A 23,810-nucleotide genomic window follows, 5' to 3' on the forward strand; every position below is an offset into this window, starting at 1 on the left:
GGTTTAAGTTCAAGATTGTAGACACTGGAAGTGGCATTAAAGCAATATTAATACATCAAAGATGTCTGGTACATTTTCTGAAAATAAACAGGTAAATAGTCACTAGTGATTGTTGGTTGGGGGTTTTGCATTGTTTTGGTATTTTTGTTTAGTAAGACCAAATCAGCATTTGTGTCTGCCTCTTTACCCAGGTGTCTGAAGAATATCAGAAGTAACATCCTCCTACTTCTTTTGCATGCAGTTTTGAACACAGAAAGTCAATGTGTTTGCTTAACACCCTGACAAGGATTAACTGGCAGTGTTTTAGGCTCATTACACAGGCATTGGACCAGATTATCTTCATCAGTCCCTTCTAACCCACTTCTTCTGCAATTCTGTGATTCTAACTAAGTGCTATAAAAAATAAAAATTCTTCTAGGTATCAGTACAATGAAGAGGATCTAAGAAAGAAAACAAAAATATTTTTGCCTGAATAACCTTATAATGACCTTAAAAACCCAAATATTGGAGGAATATTCTAAGCAACAAGAAGCTTAACCTGCTGCTGGCTGAGCCAGAGAGCGCCCTGCTCCCCTCAGGGCACCGCCAGCCTTGGCTGAAGTACTGCAGGGGGTTACAAAATTACAGGCACACCCTAAAATCTGCACCTTCTGACCCACAGCCACAGAGCTCAGTGATGATGCACAGCAGTTACTGTGAGTGAGAGGGTGGAAGATATAAAACAAAAACCACTCACACAAAGAGGTGGATAACGATGTATGTACAAAGTACCTTCCTACACAAGTCACAAATACAGTGTTTGCCTGGTGAGAAGTCAAAATGTTTTGCTCTGTGGCTTCAGAGATGATGCAAAAGTGGAGTAGTAGCTGATGTACAATTCCCCTTTCTATTATCTTTTAGAAAACACATCAATCTTCAACGGTACAATGAGCTTGTGGGGGCAGAATGGTTCACCAGGCATGGAGGGGGGATTTTGAGAGTCAGGTCATTTCTAGCCTGGCTGGTGATCCCTGGGACACACATATTGCTTTTACCTTCCTCAGTTACAAGCTGGAGGTAGCTATCTCTAGAAAGTTCTGTGATCAGTTTATTCAAAGTATTTAAAAAGTGCAAAATTATAAATGGTAATGAGTAGGACACTGTCTTGTTTATGAAAATACCATAAACGGTTTATTAATTCTTTTGATTTATTGCCATAATTTGTCTTTTGTCCTCAAAAGTCTGGTTCACACACTATGTATACAGCAGAGAAAAGCTGAAATCTCATGATAGGACAAAACAACTTTAGTTCAAAAAACCCAGGAGAATGGAGGAAAGGCTAGATTTTCAGTTTCTGTCAGTTCAGCAGAAGCACAATTACAATTTGCAATAGAGCAGTATCGACTCTACAGAAGAACTGATAGCATTCCTTACTGCCAAAAGAAAATGCCAATGCTACTAAAACCCATTAAATGCTTGCACCTGGCAATCAAAGATACTTTGGTGGGTGTGGATGTGTATATACGTGTGTGCTCGTACAGAGAATTCTTGTCTTGGCTTCTGTGTGCTTTTTATGGGCACTTGCTCATCCTGTGGTTTGCCGGAAGTAGCCGGGAGGATACGTTAATCCTGTTTGCTGTTGCAAGACTGCCGGACAGATGATTTCTGATGCTCCAGCAATGTGATGGACTTTTCAGAATTTTCCAAGTTTCTGAGCAGAGTCTCTAGGCGCCTTTTGATTTTCTTCTGATCCTCAATGGCACATCCGATGACCACGGACTGGAATTTCTGATCGATGGGTCCTGCCGGCACGTCGGACGTGCACGCACCGTAAAGCGACATGAGGCGCATTTTGGCGTCTTCCAAATCGTCGAGGAGTTTGTTGACGATCTCATCGATCATCTTGGTGGCGTGCAGCAGGGACTCCTGCTGCTGCGCGTTGCGGATGGTTTCTACGGAAACCTCCACCGTGAGGGTTCGGCCCATCAGGCGATTCGCGGTCAAATTGAGTTCTTCTCTCTCACCTCAATTCAAAACAAGAAAATATTCTTGGTTACGGGCAAATACTTTCCTGTGCAAATAGCATCATCAAGATACTCAAAGTGCTATACCTTGGCAGTAAATAATATTTTTTTAAGTAAGTGACAATCAACAAGATTTCCAGAGGGCAGAAATGAGCTTTTTACATTTGCCCAAGTCATACTCATTTCATAGAAGCCAGTATCTGTGTTGGGAATTTAGCTGCTGGAAAATGGAAAAGTACAAAGCCGTGGCTAATTCCAAGTCCTGCACCTGTGTTGATAGCGTGTCCTTGAAGCCTAGCTGTAGTATAATAACAAACAGTGAAAGAGACATGAGAAAAGAGAGATGTAACCCCTAAGGAATGAGGATGAGTTAATGCTATAGTTTAACCAATAGATTGCTTGGCTTACAGAATATTCATAAGCTTATTATTTGCTGTATAAGTGTTTGATACTTTCTTCAATAAACTGGACCAGAAAGACCTGAGGGACCGGGACTGGACTGGACCTGAAGGGCCTGTGATGAACCAACTGGTGTCCTGGTCCCCTTCCTTCAACATATCTGATTTGAAATGAGGCATTAAACTCTACTAAAATTGTAACCAATGTTTTTCCTCTGCTGACACAATGCTTGCTGTGTCACTTTCAAGCAAAACATACAATATTATGAGGAAACACTTGGTAACAGAACTAGCTCATTAAGGACTTTTGTGCCTTTCTGAGGGAGAGATTTAGACCTTCCCTGAAAGCCATAAAGAGAAAACTAGATATAATAAGAGGCCATGAAAAAACTGCTTTTCAAAAATATGAGATGTAGGCTCTTGAAGAGCCAATAAACCAGCAATTTAAAGCACCTAATAATCAGGTTTAGGGAATATATTTAAAGCTGTGAATCACACAACAACAACAATGACCTTAATCATCAGGTTCTTGCAAGCTGTACACTTTGTAGCACTCATGCCTGTCCAGTAGTCAAAATCATTTTCAACTATATTGTCATCATCATCATCAATGACTCTCCCCCAGCAGAGCAATGTTAATCTTGATTTTGAAAATGTATCAGTGAACTGAGTATAGGCTTTCACATACACAGTATGAATTTAGTCAAGAAGAGTTCTCAGGATAATGAGTAACACTTCAACAAACTCAGCCGGCTCCAATGCTGCACCCCTACCAGCAGCAGAGTGCTGCTCACAAAAAGCTGCTCCCTAAAGGATGGGCCGATTAGACTTTGGGTCAGTTGGAGGGTACAGGAAAGCAGCTTCTCACCTTCACTGATGTGCCTCATATCCTGGCTGTTCTGTATATTGTGGATCATTTCAAGCAGAATTTCTTTCTCTTGTTCCATGGCAGATGCTGCATCACGGAAAGCCTCTACCCTGTACATGGTTGAACCAAACAAAATGTTTAAATAATAAAACAGCTGTTCGCCTATATAGCTGCAAAGAACTCTTATTTTAAACTTCAGCTTAGAGTAAGTGCAGTCATATCTTGGTTATTCATGAGACAGACACTCTGACTTCATGACCTTCTCTATCTTCACTTTTCAAGACCAGTATAATCTAAAAAAACAAACAGATGGAGGGGCAAACAGAAACAATAGCAATTCAATCAGCAATTCAATTAAATTTTTTATTTTACTGACAGTGCTGTTCTATCTTATGCTGTGGTTAAGCTGGATATGCAGAGCCTGATGGTATACAGCCCCATAGCAGAAGTCCTGTAGGCAGCTGGCAATTATTATCAGCTGCCTAACTAGGAGAGAAAAGGACCGAGTCCCCAGCAGGGAACTTGGTAACGAGGGTGGCAGCTGCAGAGACGGAGGCAGCAAGGGGCCCCAGCTCCCTGTGCACCGCCAGGCCAGCAGAAGCCACAGAAGCCACCTGCACAGCAACAAGAACACTGCAACGCGCCAAACAACGCCTTTCACAAAGGAGAAAACCCTGCAAGGGGCACAGAGCTCACACACTGCTATTAACAGGACAAGGCTCTCCCCAACACAAGTGCTGTGCCTTGTCACTGGGAGATGATGCTGGACTGCCTGCTCCCACTGTCACTGGTGCTTTCCATGGAGCGATGCTCACTGTAATTCACACAGGGAGGAAGCGCCTGTGGAAGCAGCTCCTATTTCTGGGCTTGCAAGGAAGCATGAAACTCAGTCCCTCCTGAAACCAGACTCCTACTCCAGTCCCATTCCTGTGCTGAAACTCACATGTAATGCAGCGAGGACAAGGGGAAAGTCCATCACAAACTGCTGTCCCTGTAACTGCTGGGTCTTGGTAAGTGTGTGGTTCTGTGCCCACAGCCTGCTGTCCTTGTGGCATAAAGTGCAGACTCAGCTGACCACGGGCAATGTGAAAATGCCCCATGAGAAATCTGAGTCCAGTTTCTTAATTCATGTCTTGTTCCCCATCACAGTTTTAAAGAGGGGGCTTTTGCATTCAGCCAAATAATGGAAAAGAACTCTGAAGCACTCCAATGCAGCACTTTACTTGACCTGATAAAAAGGGAAATAAATGTCCCACTCCCTTTGCTTTTCTCTGAGACTTGAGGGTGGGGGCTTGCAGAGCCCTGTCCAAGCTGGAACAGGCTACAAGAGTTGCCCAAAACCATCAACTCTGCGTTCACAGGCTGCACAGAAAAGAGTATCATGTGAACCTGGCTGATGGTTTGAGATGCTTCCAATGCACAGCTCAGGAGGTCTGGCTACATCATGAGAATCCATCCATCTATCCTGAAGTGTTTATGAAACCTGGCCAGAAAAGGGGAAACAAACCAAAACATTGTTAAGTCTCTTAGGTGCTCTACACCCTTCAACATTTCTGGGCGCTGCCCTGAGACCGGGGTGGCTCATTGCTGTCTCCTGGGACAGGAACAGAGATGCTGCTCCTTCCTCACAGGCTGGCTGAAGGGAGTGACTTCAGGAAAACAGCAGGAAGAGAAAAGAGGGCGAAAGCAGAAGAACGGGAGCATTTGAGGATATAGTCACTCTTCACATGCAGCCTGCTCACGAAATAATTTCTGTTTTACAAAATATTTAACCTAACTTAGTCAGTGAAAGCACAGGCTTCAGGCCTTGCCTTTAATGTTTTTTCTGAGGAGGAGTGGGAAAAGTTAATGCAATGCAAATTCATGCCAAGAGCAAATACTTTTAATTATTATTTTGGACTGGTTAGTAAGAGCAATGAGGCAGGTGGAGTCATTTCATACTTCAGATGTCTCCACTTTATAATTTAGGAAGTCTAGTAATATTTTCAAAATGCCTTGCCATGCCTTTTTAAAAAAAAACTAGTCGCTGGGAAGTTGTAAATTAAAATTCTGAAGTGCAAGTTTTCAATTTTGATAGTGTTTTAAAATCAGATTCTGTATATCATTGTACTGATGTAAAAAGTAAAGTTCTGCCTTCAGTAGATAGATCAGTCCATTTTCCACAGGCTTTCCACAGATTTCCATAGGCTCTGCTGGGTTCTAAGAAGAATGTGGAAAAGCTGCATTGCAGGGATGTATCCTGAATTGGTACAGTTCTAAAGAGAAGCAGACTAAAATATCACTGCTTCCAAAGGCCAGCTTGGTATGTGAGGTAAGACCTGAAAGCCAAATTGTCAGAATTAATGTTGCATACTGAAAAAAAAGAAAAACCCAGTTCACCAACTACAGCTTTGATTGACATTTATTTGCTAAAGGTAATATAACCAAATCTTAAGAACTATTTTATTTGCAGTAATTGCTACTTCAGAATTATTTTTACCATTTTCTAAACTGCAATATAGAGTGCCACACAACAATGGGACAGGGTCATTTCATAACAGTGCTCTAGTGGGGGAAAAAAAAGCCCCCCATAAAATGGAAACCAGTCACATCAACTTCAGGAAAATAATGTGTCAGGATCACACCATGCAGTCAGTTCTCAGTTATCAAACTTATTTCCTAAAATGCATGGTTTCCTAACTTCTCAGGTTTCTGTAAATCTTTCCTTTCTTGTGTGGTGGACCCAAAAAAACCAGTTGGAAGATTTAAACCTCTAACAGAGGTGACTGATGCGGGAAGGGGTGGAAACACAATCCAAGTCTCAAAAAAACAACCAACCAAAGAATGAAAGGCAAAGAAAAAAGAACAAAAAATACTCATATTTATGCCCAGTTATCAATTATTTTGATGCAGCAGTATAGTCTTTTTTCCTCAGAGATGAAAACTTCCAATCATCTTTTTACTTGGAACAATCCAAGTAAATTTGTTGCTTCGAACATCAACTAAATATTCCATCTATTACCTAACACTGAAAAAGACATTCCTTACTTCTGATTTTCCCTGTTTGTGAGCAATTAGCTGAGCAATGCCTTTTTTTGCTACATGCCATTTACATGAGCAGAGCATTCCCCTGAGAAACAGGTGGACCAGGCTGTGCTTTTGTTTCCAGAGGAGAAACCTGACACCCTCTTTCTTAGGACAGCTGCAATAACTCTGTCCTTTAAACTACTGACTGACTTAAACAGCCCACGTGCTGCAGCTTCAGAGAAGTCTTCAAAGGAAATAAGAAACATCTGAGGATGGAGCAGCTTCTTTCCTGAAATGGAGCAAATCAGGCACACTGGAGGGAGACAAAATAGGGGGTTTCACCCTGGCATCCTCAGCTCCTTCAGCTGAGTGTCCACTCCCAGGTAAGCAGTCCTGTGACCACCGAAATGAATGGTGGTGGAACATGGTTGACCCAAAGAACAAGATAAAAAGTACAAAAAATGAAGCTAAAAAATACCCAGCAAGAATCTGACTTACCTCATGTATCATCACACCTAAAACTGTGTTTTCACTTAACACAACCAAGAGAACACAGTGACTCACGGACAGAGCCTCTGCTCTGGCTTCCAGCTGCTCCTGACAGATCTTGGCAGCCACAGCAACACCAGGGTCCAAGCCCTTCCAAGGGGAAACGTGCCACCTCTGCCCCTCACCTTGGGCACTCCCTCCCAAACTGATTCCCCTTCCCTGCTCACTTTCCATGCAGAAGAAATCCCCTCTGCCAACACCCTTCAGGGAGGTACAAAAATACCCCATTACTGTTGGAAAAGAAGCTCTCACAGTGGAAAGAAAGGGAGGAACAGGAAGGCTGTTCAAACTGGAGTGTTTTACTATGGCTTTAAGGTGAAAGAGGGTAGGCTTAGATTTGGTATCAGGAAGAAATTCTTCACTATGAGCAGGGTGAGACGCTGGAACAGGTCGCTCAGAGAGGTTGTGAACACTTGGAGGTGTTCAAGGCCAGGCTGGATGGGGCTTTGAGCCACCTGGTCTACTGAAAGCTGCCCCAGCCCATGTCAGGGGGCTGGAACTAGGTGACCTTTAAGGTCCTTCCTAACCCAAACCATTCTGTGATCCCGTGATTTCCAGAGGGATGAAACTTGCTTCAGAGTTCAGTTTACCTTAAGCAACTTGAGAACTGAGGATTGTTGAGGTTTTAATTAAAGGCTGTAGTTCAGTTTGACAAATTTTCACTTATTATATTTACAAGCAACATCTTGAGGGTCTATAGCAAAACCAAACAAGCTGGAGAAGGAGAAAGTTTGGACATTTTTCCTCCTGTCATTCAAATAAATTTGAAATGAAGCATACTGATTAGTTGTGAATAGAAAAAAAACCATAAGACTTGAGTGACTTTTATCAAATTGGACTTTTTTTTTTCTCATTACTATTCCACGTTTAGAATTATGGCTGTCTGAAAGAACCACAGCAAACTGAGAAGTTTAATTGAGGGTTTAATTGCTGGCTAACCAAACTGTCTGCTTTGTTTCAGAGTCACTCAGCAAATCTAAAACACATTTTTGCATATTCTCATGCTAATTTCTGGATTATATATTCATCATATGCCTAGACCTGGATGTAAGCAGTGAGACTTGTTTGCAGACAGTGATTTTGTTTAGTCAAATTCAGAGAAGTCTGCAAAGGACTTCAAGGAGATTTAATCAAGCTAAGTGAAAGGCTAATATAACAGCACATCGAGTCCACTCCTGAATAATGCAAAGTAATGCAGGCAGAAAGGGGAAATAAAACTCCTGCATCCCACAGAGCTCTTTTAATTACAGGAAAGTCCTAGAAACATTCTGGGTGGTTCTGTGAAAGCTGCTGATCAATATGCAGCTGTAATGAAGGAAAGGGTGTGTTGAAACAGTACCAGAGGAGGTGAATCAGTGGCATCCTGCACATCCATCCACCTCAGAAAGGACACTATGTAATTTAGCAGAGCTGAGAGGACAGGGAAGATGATTAAAGGCAAGGTATCATCTCTCATGAGGCCAAACTGGGAAAAAAGTCAAATGGTATTATTTAGGGAACATCAAGTAGCAAAAAAAGTCAGGACATGTCTTGGCACAGTGATGAAATTCACATAGCATTTACAATAACTTTGGAAAAACACACCTCAGCTGCAGAATGCAATGCTGTTCACATTTTATAGTGAAATGTTTTAGTACACCTCAGAGAGGAGGTGGGCACAAACACAACAAGAACATCCACAGCCGAACCAGTAAGTGCAAAGAGAGGTTTGGAAGACAAGACACCTCACACGCCAGCATACAGCACTGCAGCTCAAAGGCTTGCCAAAGTCTCCGAGAGCCCGAATGACACCAGGTTTTATCCTCGGATTTTCTGCACCTTCTTATAAAACGCCCGCCTGCAAGCGCGGGATAGGGGCGACAGGGTGGGACAGACACGATGCAGAGCCCGTCCCCGTCTGCCAAAGGCTCCCCACACCCCGAAGGGCAACAAACCCGAGCAGCCCTTCGCGCTTTCTCTGAAAAACCTCAACTGTCATACATTCGTATAGATACTCCTATTTTCGTGTATTTCCAGGCCACGCTAACTCACTTTACAGCAGCAGCACCCATTTTTAAACTCTGCCCCCCAAGGAAGGGAGCGCTTTTTCCCTCGGTTCCGTCCGAAGCCTCACACCGCCCCCCCGCCCCGCGCCCCAGCCCGGGCCGCGCTGCGGAGCCACCGGCTCGGGGCCGGCCGCCTCCCCGGCCCCCCCAGCGCCCGGCCCCGGCCCCACCTGAGCTCCAGCTGGTCCAGGTTCTCGAGCAGGCGGCTGGAGCGGTCGGCCATGGAGGTGGAGCGGTAGAAGCGGCCGCGGAGCTGCCCGCCCGACTGCTGCTGCTGCTGCGGCTGCTGCTGCGCCCCCTCGCTGGCCTTGGCGCTGATCCTGGCCTGGGCCATCCCACCCACCGCTGCCGCCGGCGGAACCTCGCTGCGGCCGCTCCCTCCCCGCGTCCCGCAGGCGGCGGCGGCGGCCGAATGCCGGCACCTCGCTCATGGCCAAAGAAGGAGCCGCCCCGCCGCCGGCCCCCGCGGCCACCCCGCCCCCGCGCCGGGCCCGCGGGCGCCGCCTCACGCAGCGCGGCGGGGCCGCCTCGCCCCGGCCGGGGGCAACAGAACCACCGGGGGGGCCGGGCTGGGAGGGACCAGGCTGGGTCAGCTGGGCCAACCTCCCTGCTCCTCTCGAGTGAGGGCAACCTCGCTGGGCAACCTGTTCTAGTGCTCGGTCACCTCAACAGTAAAGAAGTTGTTTGTATTCAGGTGGAACTTCCCTTCCTGTGCATCAGTTTCTGCCCGTTGTCTCTTGCCCTATTACTTGGCACCACGGAGAAGAGGCTGCTCCATCTTCTTGACGCCCATCCTTTAGGTACGTGATCACATTGATGAGGTCCTCTCTCAGTCACCCCTCCTCGAGGCTGGGTGACCCAGACCCAGCTCCCTCAGGCATTCCTGGTGAGAGAGATTCTCCAGAGCCTTGGCTGAGTTACCTGCCCCAGGAGCTGCCTGTCCCTCTGGTCTCTGCCCTGAGGCCGGCTGGGCCGAGTGTCCCCTGTTGTGACCGACACCGCAGTTGTCACCTGCACCTGCCCCACGCCGGGGTCCGGCAGCCGTGTGTGCCTCCGCTCCTCGTGTCACATGTGCGGCACAGAGACACCCCGGGCTGTCCTGCTCCCGCCTCCACTGCCCTTTGTGACAAAAGCAACAAAACCTGGGCCAGCCAAAAGCAGCCAAAACCACACTGAGCTCTGGCTGTAGTTCAGCCAGAAGCTACAGGAGGAATAATGAGATTTTCAATATCTGTATTAACTTTGTGTGAGATGGGAGCTACTGGTATGAGGATTTGTATTCCAGAACTAGTCTGTATGACTGGTTCATTGGTTTGTTCTTTCATTAATGAAAACAAGCTACCCAAATGTTATTTTTACTTAAGGCTAATTAAACAGTAAACTGCAAAACTGAAAACAGTGGAAAGTGAAAGAAACAGGAGGAGAAAAAATAAGGGCTTTAAAAATCCAGAAGCTTGAAAGGAGAGAAAAGTCAAACCAGAGACAACCCTTACTGCAAGCAGAACTTGAGCAGAATTCCTAAAAGAAAAAATAAAAAATAGGTACTTTGGATATGCTACTTATAGTGCATCTTTCTCCTGCCAACTGCAAGAGCCCCCTACTACTTGCAGAAAAGCAGCTGTTTCACCAGCTGTAATTGTAGGATTTTACAAAAAGCTTACTGGAAAGAAAAGTGGGTTATGTTCTCTTTTTATGCCAGAGAGAAAAGATGTATCTATTTCATGGTAGCCAAGGTAGTGGATCTACATCTAGTAATGACTTGTCCCAAGAACATATTTAATTTGCCTGTGTGAAACGGCACCTTCTCTCTCACAAGCACCAGCAATTCAAGTCACACATAAGTTTTACTTGCCACTACTGTGAGTATTTAAAAAGGAATTTGCTTATCCCAAAAGATGAGGTTTGGGCAAATACCCCATGTCTCCAACAGACCAATTTTTGGCACCCAGCTAAGAGGGATTTTGTTGCACAGGGATACTGTTTTGTATGCTTATCCTGCTGTGATTCAAAATAGCTGTTTTCTCAGGCTTGTCCATTCAGAATGATATCATGTCCCAAGTACTCTCGTTAAATTAATTGCCTGAGTTTTCTTTGTTTTAGGTGGTTGGATAAGCAAGGCTTATTGCCTGTGAGCTCATGGAAATAGCTTCATTGGAACAAATGTTCCATCCATCTCTCCACAGGCTCTACAGAAGATAATTAAAAACCATTTCCCACCCCAAACAGAATCCATTTGTAGCCACGACACATAGTTTGCTACCATTTGTTTCCTGGGATCCTTCTATTCTTCCCATGCCAATTTATTAAGCATCAATTAGATTGGGTTTAAAAAGTAGAAATCAAAGTAGCTGCACAGCTCTGAACATTTTTTTCCTCCACAGGTAAACAGGGGTTTAATTCCACAAGTTACAACTGGATCAGAGGCGCAGAACAGCTTTAAGTGTCCAAATGTATCACACTTGACTTAAGCTCTTTAACAGCTAAAGGACACTTTACATGGGAAGGAAGAATAGCAAAACTGTGAAAACAAAATGCAAATTCAAAAGCAAGAATGGTCTTCCAGGACAAGTCTTGAAATTATTGCCTGTAAAAACTGGGATATTTCCCTTTCAGAGACTTGGAAGAACCTTGAAAACTGCTTTTCCTGCTCTCTAGAGTAGATTGCCCCCACCCCCTCTATTTTTGTTGAGGTATGTAGAGGGACAATTGGCATCACTTTTCCAAAATAATAACTGGTTGCTCTAGAAAGATTGGGGTCCATCTCTGCAGGAAGGAAACAGCTGAGTTGGGGGAATTTTGAGGACACAAAGGGAGGAATTGGGTCCTTCAGGGAGGCAAGCAGGAGGAAGGGCCCCCACACATGAAACAAGGCACATATTTCATTCTCCTCCTTGCCAAGAGTGGTCAAACTAGATCAGGCCTGCTGGTGATGCCATGCTAACATCCCTGTCCCCACATCTGTGGTCATTTGAAGAACTGCACAGCCCTGCTCTGGCTATAGGCACCAGCAAAAACATGAGGAGAGGGTGTGTGTCCCATTGTTCCTGCATTCCCATCACAGCAGTGAAAGCACTGGCTGTCTCTTGTTTAAACTACAGCCTTGTAAAAAACGGGTGCTGATTGCAAAACAGCAATGAACAGAAGTCTCATTCACACGCACAAAATCCCTTGAGACAGCAGAAAGAGCAACTTTCCCAGGTCTCAGACATCTGAAGTATCCGTACAAGTCCCAGAGCCAGGGAGATGACCTACACCAAAAGCACTGCAAATTGTAACACTACTAAATAGCACCTTAATTCCAGCTTTGCCTTATTTCAAACCCTGATATATACCTTGTCACATAACCTAACACATGAGCTGTCATGGAACAGGATCAAAGAGAAAGTCCACACCCAAGAAATGCCATGCAGGATTATTTTCCTGCCTTCACCTACAGGAACTTAGTATTTTCAAGTTGAAACATGGGAAATTTAGGTTAGTTACTAGGAAGAAATTCTTTTCTGTGAGGGTGGTGAGGGCACTGGAACAGGTTGTCCAGAGAAGCTGTGGATAATTCATCCCTGAAAATGCACAAGGCCAGGTTGGATGGGACTCTGACCAGCCTGGTCTAGTGGGAGGCGTTCCTCTCCACAGCAGGCTGGAACCAGATGATTTTAAGGCTTCTTCCAACCCAAACCATTCAGTGTTTAAGAACTTCCTTGTGCACAGGTCTTCTGCAAACACGACAGTTCCCAGACATGGCTGAAGGATGCATCCATGGCTCAGGCCAGCCAACCAAAACCAGCCTGCAGTCTCCCCAGCACCGCGACAATAACGATAAAGATGGGCCAACCTGACTTTTCAGGGTATGTTTTCAATCAAAATACATGTCTGCTATCACAGTAGGCTGCCCCCTCACTTCACACCTGCTGAACCTGTGCTGCTGTGTGTTTTCTGCTGTTCTTGCCGATGCTAATTAAAACTAGCCCTGGGTTTGCCTCTACATGCTGCAGTTGTTTTACTGTGTGGGCAAGCGCTGAGGTCCCAGGCCTTTTAGAAGTGTGAATGAAGCCCTCTGTCTCAGGAGCAAGCTGAGAGCTGCTGTGACCATTTTGGGGCATGCAGCCGTTCATTCTCACTGGAGCAAAGCTGACAATTAAATGAGCCAGTGCATTCTGTACAGCTGAAGATGCTTGGTGGATTGACAGTGGAGCTCTGAGCAAAAAACCAAAGGGAAGGACTACCAGAAATTAGGGTATTGCAGTCAGTGAAAGCCAATTTGCACAGATTTACAAAGGGAACTTTATATTAAATTTCCATGCACGCAGAGCTTTGCTGTTCAAGAACACACTTGGCATGTTCTTGCCATTTGCCATAAATGTTCTGACTTGCTTACATTCACTTTTAGAATTATCTCAGGCCATATTATTTGACCCATATTGTTACTACTGAGCACCAAACCACTTGAACTAAGAATTTCTACAGGAAACTTGAAGGAGTTTAGAAGTACTAAAAAAAAAATGCAGATGCAGACTTTCATAAAGCTGCTTAGCTGGAAAGAATTGCCAGAAAGTATATTTGTGCTAATGTAAGCCAATTTTTCTGAATTAATTTTGAAATAATTTATCATTCATCCTCCTCACCTCCTTCCAATTTACAGCAGTCTCTGTAAACACAGCCAGGACACTGCAAGCAGATGATAGAACACTTTCCTTTTAAGAAAGACGATGGCGTAACTTCATACCTCTATAAACTTCACTATATTTGGTAAAGATTTCATAAAGGTTTGCATTCCATGACCACTACAGGAGCAGTGGTGGTCATTTTTGTATTCCTTGAAGAGCTACGAAAACTAACCCACCACCCAAAACATATATAGAAGGCAAGTATCTTAGAGTCAGCTAATGTCTCTCTTTTTAATATTATTAAATAACAGAAGCAACCAGGCAGATAAAACACTTCAGTGCTCCAGTGACTCTAGTAACAGTTGTACTGGCTTATCTGGCATCTCACCTTGTCTCTGAATATGACCAAAAAGGGATTTTGTTTTGTAAGGCTCTTAATTCTTTAGTACTTTTTGGTACACTTTTTGTGTACCAAAAAGTACTAAAGAATTAAGAGCCTTATCTCTCAAGTTGTCACAATTTCAGTTTTACAAAACTTAACACATGCACCATACAGAAATTAAAAGCACTGAGATGAACAGCTTGTGGTAGTCAGGGAGAGATTAGACTTTTTCCTCATTAAAGATAAATACAAAGAAGCACAACTGAATTACTTTAGGCTAATGAAGGATGAACTCAAACGTCACCACAAAAGTAAATGCTCTTGAAAAGGGCAGACAAATGATTTCTAGTACAAATGTGCTGGGCAAGCCCCTTTTAACAGACAGGTTGTGCTTGTAAATGCAGGCAGATTTCTCAGCATGTGAAGGACAAACCTCAAAAATTTCAGCCAGTTAAACAAGACTCACCAGACAAAACCATTGAATTCTGAAACACATTTACAAGACAACTTTTCTAGCTGAAGGTGTTCAGCCACAAGATGCTGGTGAGTAACAAGTCACATGTCTGTACATGCAGTGTTTTAAGAATCTGATTTTCTCTGTTCTTCTGGAAACAGAAGTATCACAAGCCTGCGATGGCAGAAAATTTCACAAAGAAAAATGTGAGTTAAAAGAGAACCTCAAAGAGACCAAAATTGTCTTCAAAATGAGGCCAAATTTCAAGATGTTGCTAATTCTGAAGACTACTGCTATAAAAATAACAGAGGAACTAGAACTGTGATTAGTTGTTTTATAAAAGCCAAGGCAGCAATGGTTGAGAATTACCATTTGTTTTGGTAAGCAGATGACAAGGCCAACACAATGTATTTAATAAGTGGAGCTTCAAGTATACGGAATGTGTGTGCACACAGGACTTTTTTTTTTTAATGCAACCAATTAAGTCATGGCCCATCAGGTACAAGCAAATTTAAATTTATGACAGAATAAAATGTTATGAAAAAAAGTACATAATCAAATTCTAACATAGCAGAATCTGGAGAAGACGATCTATCCAAGTTTTAAACACTGTTGAGCCAAAGAACTTTCTCAGACTGAAACACCTTTTCATGTGAAAGGAATTGGAAACTTCAGGATCTATATGGGATAAAAACCTGCCCAAAAACTTGTATAACTTAGAAGGAGATGCTTTTGAGGATAAAAATTGTTTTCTGTTTCATTCAGTCCTTTAACAGAAGCACTAGGAAAAAGGGTGGGAAAAATTCTGGAACTGATTTAAGCTAAAGACAGTAGTCAATTAAATAGCTAAAGACAACTCAAAATCTCCCAAAATAGGCTCCCTCAGCAGCAGTATGACTACACACCTGAATTTTATCAAGAGTACAATTAATCCAAGACTGGCAGTAGGAAAGCAAGCAATAGACACAAGGGAAAACTGTAGCATTGCGTGTTTTATACAGGTTTTGTTGTAAAGTTGGTTATTTTTTATAAGTTGAGATTATGGTTTGACCCTCGGTTCCCCCCATGTTCCTCCCTCACAATGGTTTGTCCCTGAGTTGTTCGTCCCTTGTTTTCCCGCCAGTGGCCTGTCTGTCAAGGTAACCGATCCCCTGGTCCTTCCCTTTATGTCCTTATAAGTTTATCTCCTCCCTCCTGGTGCTGCCCAGTTTCCTGTCCATCATTGTAACCACCCCCCCTTTACTTCGAGAAACTTCTATGTCAGTTATCCCTTACTGAAGAGATGATTTGTCTCCTGCACCTTTTCCCTCCCCTATGCAATCCTTATTGCTTCAGTTGTGTCCTGCGCTCCTCCGCTGGGCTTCGTGTATTGGTTCCCTCGTGTCTCCTCCTGTCACACCCATCTCCTTTGTCAGTGCCTCTCCGAACAGTTCTCTGTCTGACACGGTCACAGGTCCCGCCCGGGACAACAAAGGCTGTGGCACCCATACGAGTGCCCGCTCTCTCCTTCCTTCCCCTCAGCGCTTTGCAGTCCCGCTCCCGCCTGTGCCACCACGCCACAGACGGAACCACTACCTGGGATTCTCGTGAAGAACCTGGGAGTGGCGGCATCCGTGCTCTCCTCGTAGCCGGCAGCCGTCAGCTCCTGTGGCTGCGGGACGGGGCTACAGAAAGCCACTAAGAGGGTCCAGTTCACCCTGTAACACTTGGGAGTCACACTCAAATGCACTCTTAAGTATTCCAACTTTCTTCTGGCATTTGAACAGTTTCTTCAAGCTGTATGATTGCTACTGAGTGCTAGATACCTCAGTAGATTCTTCCTTCATTCTGCTTGCTTCAGACATAGCGTTTATATCAGAGTGATGATTAGAAATAAACCAGTGTCAGTCTTCCAGCTTTTTTAACCATGATGACAAACAGCTGTAGTTACACTGACTCTGGAATAGTGAGAAAAATCCAGCCTTACCCACACCATATTCTCCACAAAATGTATCTATTTCCATAATGAGTATTTACGGATACAGCAGGTAGAAGCAAACTCACAAGGTGAGTGAATCATAGAAAAGAATTAGGCTGGCATTTTATTACACTGAGAATTCTTACTGATTGACAGCAATCATTAACTGAAGGATAACAGGCTGGTAAAGCTGGACAATTTGCATAGGTATTTTTAAACAAAACTGAGAAAGATGACAGATAAATTTCAACACAAATTAAGTAAGGACAGTACAAAAATAATTAGCACATTTACATCCATTTATCCAATGCCACCTCTTCATGAGCAGAAGAGAGCAAAGACCATAGTATACAGAAATATTACAGTTTAAATCTTCTCACGTGTAGTCCAAACAGAAACTGGAAAGTTTACTTAGATTCTGTTTCCTTAAAAGGTTGTTCCTGCTTCAGGTAAGGGAGAGCCATCAAACTCTCATTTGATGACTCAAATGAAGTCATCAAACCTTAAGCCATCAAATCCAAATACTCTACCACTTTTGAAAAAAACAAAACGTATTTATAAAAATGAAGCTGGTAAACTACAGCCTGTGGTTCTGATTCAGACATTTATAACAAACAGGACAGAGACAAAATCATGGCCTATGAAGTAAAACCAGCCACAGGCAAGAGTTAAGCCATATGTTCAACAACCCTGGGATCTAAGCTTCTCTTTATAACAAGATTAGCCAGGCAAATCTGAGATAACTGGAGTTTACTATTTTTATCTGTTGCAAAGACCACATGAAAAAGTAAATAAAGACAATTACATTTTGTGATAAAAAAAATTAAGTACAAGAACCAATTTAAGAAAAGAAACCTAAACAACCAGGAACCCCAAAATACCTAGTAAGACCAGCCTACTAATTAGGCAACAATTTCAAACTGCTAAATTGTAGAGATTTAGTCATCACACCTTAGAAACAAATATGAAAAGGCTTAAAATTCTTTTTTTATCAAACATAACACATTGCTGTGAATATGAATAAACTCCAGCTGTTCACCAATATGAGAGAGGACATCAGATTATTAATCTAACAATTGCAGACATTTCAAAAGTGGCATTTTTGAACCCTTGTAAATAGATGGAACAAGCTTCCATTTTTGTGAGCAGTTCTGATGGCATGGTGTTAGTGTACTGAAGTATCTTCATTTACATTTCCTCAAGGCTCCTTTTGATAGCCTCTTGCAGTTCTGCATCTTGCAGTTCTGTGTCTTGCAGTTCTGCATAAATAAAAAAAAGAGTGTAATGTCAAACTGCAATTGATAGCTAGACATAAACACAACTACCTTAATATTACTACATAAACCATGAACTTATTTCTGTGGGCAATGTCAGCAGATTGCAAAAAACCCTTAAAAAACAGATGAAAATATTTCCCCTCTTTGTTTTATGCTATCTTTTCAACACTGCAAAATGTGGAAAACACCTCTACAACTTTTCACTGTCTTAACCAGGAGCAGCCCAATGATTAGTTTAAGACCATAATGGTCTGTATTTACTGGTCAAACTAAAAGCAAGATTAGAACCCATATGTATGCACCAAGAAAAATAAAATATTAAAAAACCCCAATGTAAACACATAACAAGCAGAGAGGTTTCAGTATTTTCTTTCCAGTTCCTTATCCAAAGATATGCCCATGCCTACATTCTGACATGGCAGCAGTGTTGTCACTCTTACCAGGTAAGCTAGACAAGTAGATAAAAAGTCAATCTCAGCAATGAGAATAGTCTAGATCAGGGCTGTTACAGTTTTGGTGGTGAGGAGAAAAATTGCATTGCACTCATCTGACTTCTTAAAAATCTCAAATAACTTTCATAATACTCAAAAAAGAAACCGGTTTTGCATTACATTTAGGTTGTTTTGGGCACTAATTGCTTGGTGTTAGTGATCAAATAGCATAAATTTGACAAGGTTTGTACACACAGCAAATATTAATATAAATAATATAGCTGGAAAAATTAAAGCAGCTTTCAGGCACACTGTCATTCATGAATTATTTATCTTCTGCTTTAGGAGGACACAAGCACATCCTATTATAAAGAAGGATTTGTCTATTCTTATGAAAAAGGAAATAGAATTTTAAAACTTTAATAATTGTTGGGCTGTTTTATGCAAGGCTGAGATTTGGAACAGAGATCATATCACTGACTGCTCTCTCATGCATCTGGACTTTCCTGTAATGTCCAGAACTACTGATAAAAAAAAGAGTTGCTAAAAGAAAAACATTACATGCTCACAGAAACAAACAAAACCAAACAAAGACCAAAATCCATCTGCTGACAACTGCTTGCATTAAAATGTTATTTAGCCATTAATCCTGTACAAAAGTACAGAATAAGGTCCAAGCTGTGACTCCTCTGCAGCCAGGCTGCTTCATAAGGTCAGATGCCTCTGCACTGCAGCCTCAGAAGTGGGAGCTCCTGCATGCACCAAATGCCACTGCTATCCCAGTACTGGGGTGGGGGGGCTGAATGCACCAAACTTTCAGTGCTGGAGATGAATGCTGGACACTTAAAAACAGTGTTTAGTAACAGCTGGTAAACTTACAACTGAATAAATTCTGGGAACATACGATTCAGTAATCAGTTTTATCACAGAGCTTGTACAACTTTTTTGGGTTTTTTAGTTTATTTCCATCAGGTGGAGGGGCAGAATCAAGTCTTTAACAAGAAATTATTCTCTAAGTACATTGTGGTCTGTCACCAAAAATGCATGACTACACTGAACACCACCAGTAAGCTCAACAGCAAAAGGATGAGAACAATTTCAAATAATGTAAAATAGGATGCAAATGGACAGATGTGATGCTGATTCAACCTTGTGCACAACTCTACAGCTCTTTCAGGAGACCAGAGTGCTTTATCGTGAAATGATATCCAATCTTGAATTATTTATTCAGAAGTCCAACTGTTTAGTCAATAGTTCTGCTCTGAGACAACACAGTCATATTAAACTGGTACAAAGTGAACTCAGTCAAGTCTTTAACTGACTGGTACCCTGTGGTGTCCAATGAAACAGATTTTTAGTTTGATGGCACACTTTTCAGGTTACGAACTTTTTATACTTATAACTCACCACAGCATTCTTCACTACTCAAGACTGCCCAACATAATTTAGAGAGTATTCCTAAGAGGTCACTTGCTGTAAAACTGGTTGTAAGTTCAGTTTCTGTATCTTCCATAATTAATAGTGCTCTTGAACACAGAAAAGTAAAAACTGACAGACCTTCTTCTTTCTTTGTTTCTCCTAAGCTCCGCTTCAGTGTTTCTTTCATATCTTCATCCTCTTCACTATCTGAACCTTAAATGCACAAATGAAATAAATGACACATTGCTTCTAATAAAGGGATTAACAGCCTTTCTTGCATTTCTCTTACTGTAACACCAACTGATTTGAAGAGTACACTTGTTATGATCTAAAAAAATCAAGATAAAAATACAATCCAGTGGTAGTGTAAGACAGCAACTCAAGGGACAGTTATTTTTCAGCTACCTCCTTCCCCTTCTCCCCACAATCTAGAGGCAGATTACCTCAATTTTTTATTATGAAAAAGCAGCAGCAAGAAATAATAGGTGCAGAAGCTGCTGTGTCAACTGCATTTGTGGGGGTTTTGGTAATATTCAGTTATTAAAAATGACTCACTTTCTATAAATTACTCACTTTCTATAACATGTACCAAGGATTTAATTATGGGAAGAAGTGCCTTAGTGTGTCTCTGCCTACACATGACTGTAGCTGTGTTTTATTGCCCAAATACTGCATTTGGACAATGGAGTGCTAAAACTCAAGTGAGCAGTGCAATTCAGCAGATGTTGCTGTTCAAGTCTCATATAAGCAGAAGGTTGATAGACTTAGTTTAATCTGTTAATTCACTGCAACCCAGCCCAGCCAAAGCTCCACAACTTTTCCCTTTCTTAATAACACACTTCACAAAGCTGGTTTCCAGCTCCAGAAGAACAGCTTTATTTTGAAGTGTCTAGTGTACCTGAAGTGGTGAGGGGTTTGGTTGGTTGGTTTAGTTTTTTGTTGGTTGTTTTTTCCCCCATCAAACAGAGGCACAGTAAAGTACAGGTTAAAAGCCAAGCCAATGAGTCACGTTATGCATTCATGCTCCTGCTACAGGCTATTGCTATTTTGGGAGATGGTCTCTGTAATGAGGTCTTACAGTATTAGCAATCAACAAGGTCTCCTGCAGTCATACCAACAGAAGCACTCCCCTTAAAGTCATCACATTTATTAATACATCTGTATACTTCTGATTACATCAACCAACAAAGAACTTTCTGATATGGCCATCTAATTTACTGACTGTGTGACTTCTGGCATTTTGAATTACCCAACTTAGCCATTCAAATTGTCAGGTAAGCTTCCAAAATTTGTTTTCAAACCTCTGACACACAACCTGTTTGAGCAGAACCTTGCTGACTTTCCCAATTCCAGGAATAAAAATTCCAACAGCTGGTGTCAAACAGTGATCAGCAGCCCAAAAGTATGCCACAAATAGATAATTTAAATGGTATTTCTCCACTTACTTAGCAGACTGACTGTGAACTCTTTTTGGGGCTGCCTACTATTTCTGAGCAGAGGAGATACTAATTTTGACATCATTTTCCAAAGCAAAGCAAAGGAAAGAAAAATCCACACCCCCTCATCCCCCAAAGCAGTCACTACAATTACTAATGAAAGGGAGCAAAAAGCACAAAGGAAAAGCTTTTTGCAAGTGGCTTCTCCCTAATTAACTATCCTTTTCATCTTCCAGCCTGGAAGACATGCCAGACCACTCTAAAAAGTTTTATACCTGTTAGAGGTGGAACAGTTCAAGCAATCACTCCCTAACTCAATTCTTGGCTTAGTACACATGACATAAAAACACTTCCAGGGATGGGGCAGCCACAGCTTTTCTGGGCAACTGGTCAAGTGCCTCGATACCCTCAAAGTAAATAATTTCTTCCTACCATCTAATCCAAATCTTCCTTCTTTTAGTACAAAATCATTCCTCCTTGTCTTGTCACTATCTGCCCACATAAAAAGTCCTTTTTTATAAGGCCTCTTTAAATACTGGAAGGCCACAATGTGGTCTCCTCAGAGCCTTCTCTGCTCCAGGATGAACAACCACAACACTCTCAGCCCTTCGTTCCAGCTCTCTGATCATCTTTGTGGCCTGCTCTGGACCCACTTGAACAGATCCATGACTTTTTTGTGCTGAGGACCCAGAACTGGACACAGCAGCCTTGTGGGGTCTCATGAAGCCAGAGCAGAGGGGCAGAATCCCCTCCCTTGACCTGCTGGCCGCTCCTCTTTTGATGCAGCCCAGGATGCCATTGGCCTGGGTTGTGACCGCACACTGCTGGCTCATGTCCAGCTTTTCATCCATGAGAACCCCCAAGTCCTTCACTGGTCTGTTCACATGCAGCTCTTCTCCCAGGCTGTATTCATGTCTGGAATTACCCCACCCAGGTGCAGCACCTTGCGCTTGGCCCTACTGAACTTCCTGAGGTTCTCATGGGCCCACTTGTCAAGTCTGTCCAAGTGTTGCTGGATGACATCCCATCCTTCAGGGGCAACTGCACCACTCAGCTTCATGTCATCTGCAAACCTGCTGAGGCTGCCCTTGATTCCACTGTCTGTGTCACCAGTAAAGAGACTGAAAAGCACCAGTCCCAAGACAGAGTCCCCGGGGCTCACCATCTGTCACCAGCCTTCACTTTGACATGCAGCCACTGACCACAGCTCTCTGGCAATGTCCATCCAGCCAATTCCTTATCCACCAACAAGTCCAGGCAGATATCACAGCCTTCCCTTGTTAGGCACTGCAGCTGCTCCATCATAAAATGCTACCAGACTTGTCAGGCAATGTCACAGAATGATGGAGATTGGAAGGGACCTCTGGAAGTCATACTGTCCAGCCTCCCAGCTCAGTCAGAATCATCTACTGCCCAGGACTCTGTCCAGACAGCTTTTGAGCAGTACTCAAAAGACAATGTAGCAGGGAGCTCCAAACTTGTTAGATATGATCTTACTGAATAAAGTGAAAGGATCATCTTCCTCAACCTACTGGCAACAATCTTCCTAATGCAGCCCAGGGTACTGTGGGACCTCTCATCCACCAGAGCACACATTAGCTCACGGTCAACCTGCTGTCCACCAGGACCACCAGGTTCTTCCCTACAAAGCCATTTCCCAGCTGGTTGGCTCTTGCTCAGCATATATTGATGCTTGGGGCTGTTTCTCTTCCCTTTGTTGAACTTCATGAGATTCACTGTGAATCCACTTCTGTCCTGTCAAGGTTCCTCTGGATGGCAGCACAGTTCCTGTGGTGCACCAACTGCCACTCCCAGTTCTGTGTCACCAACACACTTGCTGTAGGTATACTCTGCCCCATCATCTAGGGCATTAACAGACATTAAAAAGGATCAGCCCTGTACTGGGACACAGCTGGCTCCTGACCTCCATGCCACTGATCACCATGTTCCAGGTCTGGCTGTTCAGCCAATTTTCAATCCACCTCAGTTTTCTCATCCAGCCCACACTTCATCAACATACACTGCTGAAACTGCTGGCATCTTCTAATGATGAGATGCCACAGCTAGCATCTTCTAATTTTGAGAAACCAGGTATGTCCTGTCCCTCTTGCTAAAATCCTTAGCACATGCTATAGCTCCCAACTCCTTTGGTCAGAGGAAAAGCAGCTGTCCAGTTTCAGAGGCAAGAGATCTTAAGATTTCTTGTACTCTTCTCTAGTACATTTTATCAAATACACAACAGGTAAGAACCTCTGACTGTACCTGTTCTTTCAATAGAAATCCTACTGCTCACTACTGTCCTCACATACTGACATACTCCTACTGGAAGAATGAGTAAACAGGAAGGCAAACTCTGGATGAATTTAGAGCTCAGAATGATTTTTTGACATTTCATGTCACTGAGAAACCTCTTCTGGGGAGAGACTGGTAACTTTCACAGAATGTAAGCGCCACCCACTGTCCTGCCATCAAAGCACCCCAGCCTGAGTTTGGATTAGCTGCCCACACAGCTCAGGGTAACATCCCCCCACTGTATCTTATTCTATATCCTGCCACTAATCTTCTTTTGCAACCACCCCAGTTACCACCAACCCTTTCATAATTTCCATCAGGTTTAGCACCAGAGACTCAACTTTCCTTCCCCAGCCTTCCTCCTGCTCCCTTACCACACAACACACCTCTTGTCTCCTGTACAGTCTCACACCCCACCTCCACTTCCCTCCAAAAATACTCCTTCTCTCAGTCTTTTCAGTAACTCCCAATCTCACCTGCCCCTTTCCCATTCCAATGTACAGTGGCATTCACATCACGCTGTCTCTCCAACCACTGACCCTTTTCCTCTTGCAGCTGCTGTCTGGAGTTCTAGTGCTACCTTATGGATACAATTTGTTAACTCAGCCAAAAGCTTTAGATCAGTACCCCACCCTTACCTTTGTTAGCAACCACATTTGGTATGTGTGACCATGCTGCCTTTAAAACAC

At 43.1% G+C, this 23,810-nt stretch overlaps 2 protein-coding genes across 6 annotated transcripts in view; both read right to left on the reverse strand.

Moving 5' to 3' along the window:
- Positions 1–1,144: 1,144 nt before the first annotated feature.
- Positions 1,145–9,321, reverse strand: BAG2 (BAG cochaperone 2). The gene is made up of 3 exons (XM_064707524.1): positions 9,040–9,321; positions 3,270–3,379; positions 1,145–2,003 (listed from the first exon to the last, which is right to left on the reverse strand). Exons 1-3 carry the CDS (start codon positions 9,201–9,203, stop codon positions 1,603–1,605), a joined length of 675 nt encoding a protein of 224 aa, XP_064563594.1. The 5' UTR covers positions 9,204–9,321; the 3' UTR covers positions 1,145–1,602.
- Positions 9,322–16,360: 7,039 nt separating this feature from the next.
- Positions 16,361–23,810, reverse strand: part of LOC135445296 (E3 SUMO-protein ligase ZNF451-like) — a 32,474-nt gene continuing 25,024 nt past the window's right edge. For 4 of the 5 annotated variants that reach the window (XM_064707529.1, XM_064707525.1, XM_064707526.1 and 1 more), the window contains exons 14-15: positions 19,532–19,606; positions 16,361–17,525 (exon numbers count right to left, since the gene is read on the reverse strand). In XM_064707529.1, coding sequence (XP_064563599.1) covers positions 17,455–17,525; positions 19,532–19,606 — 146 coding nt within the window. In that variant the 3' untranslated portion in view covers positions 16,361–17,454. The remainder of the gene's footprint in view (positions 17,526–19,531; positions 19,607–23,810) is intronic. The other variant, XM_064707528.1, reaches the window with a different exon arrangement.

The sequence above is a fragment of the Zonotrichia leucophrys genome, chromosome 3, assembly GCF_028769735.1.
Source record: "Zonotrichia leucophrys gambelii isolate GWCS_2022_RI chromosome 3, RI_Zleu_2.0, whole genome shotgun sequence".
Classification (NCBI taxonomy): Eukaryota; Metazoa; Chordata; class Aves; order Passeriformes; family Passerellidae; genus Zonotrichia; species Zonotrichia leucophrys.

What these genes read in the sequence shown, in the direction of transcription:
- BAG2 (XM_064707524.1), bottom strand. Translation starts at nt 9,203, where the DNA reads ATGGCCCAGGCCAGGATCAGCGCCAAGGCCAGCGAGGGGGCGCAGCAG. An exon ending in CTGGACCAGCTGGAGCTCAG is followed by an intron (nt 3,380 to 9,039) that starts GTGGGGCCGGGG and finishes AACCATGTACAG; the next exon opens with GGTAGAGGCTTTCCGTGATG. An exon ending in TATGAGGCACATCAGTGAAG is followed by an intron (nt 2,004 to 3,269) that starts GTGAGAAGCTGC and finishes TTTTGAATTGAG; the next exon opens with GTGAGAGAGAAGAACTCAAT.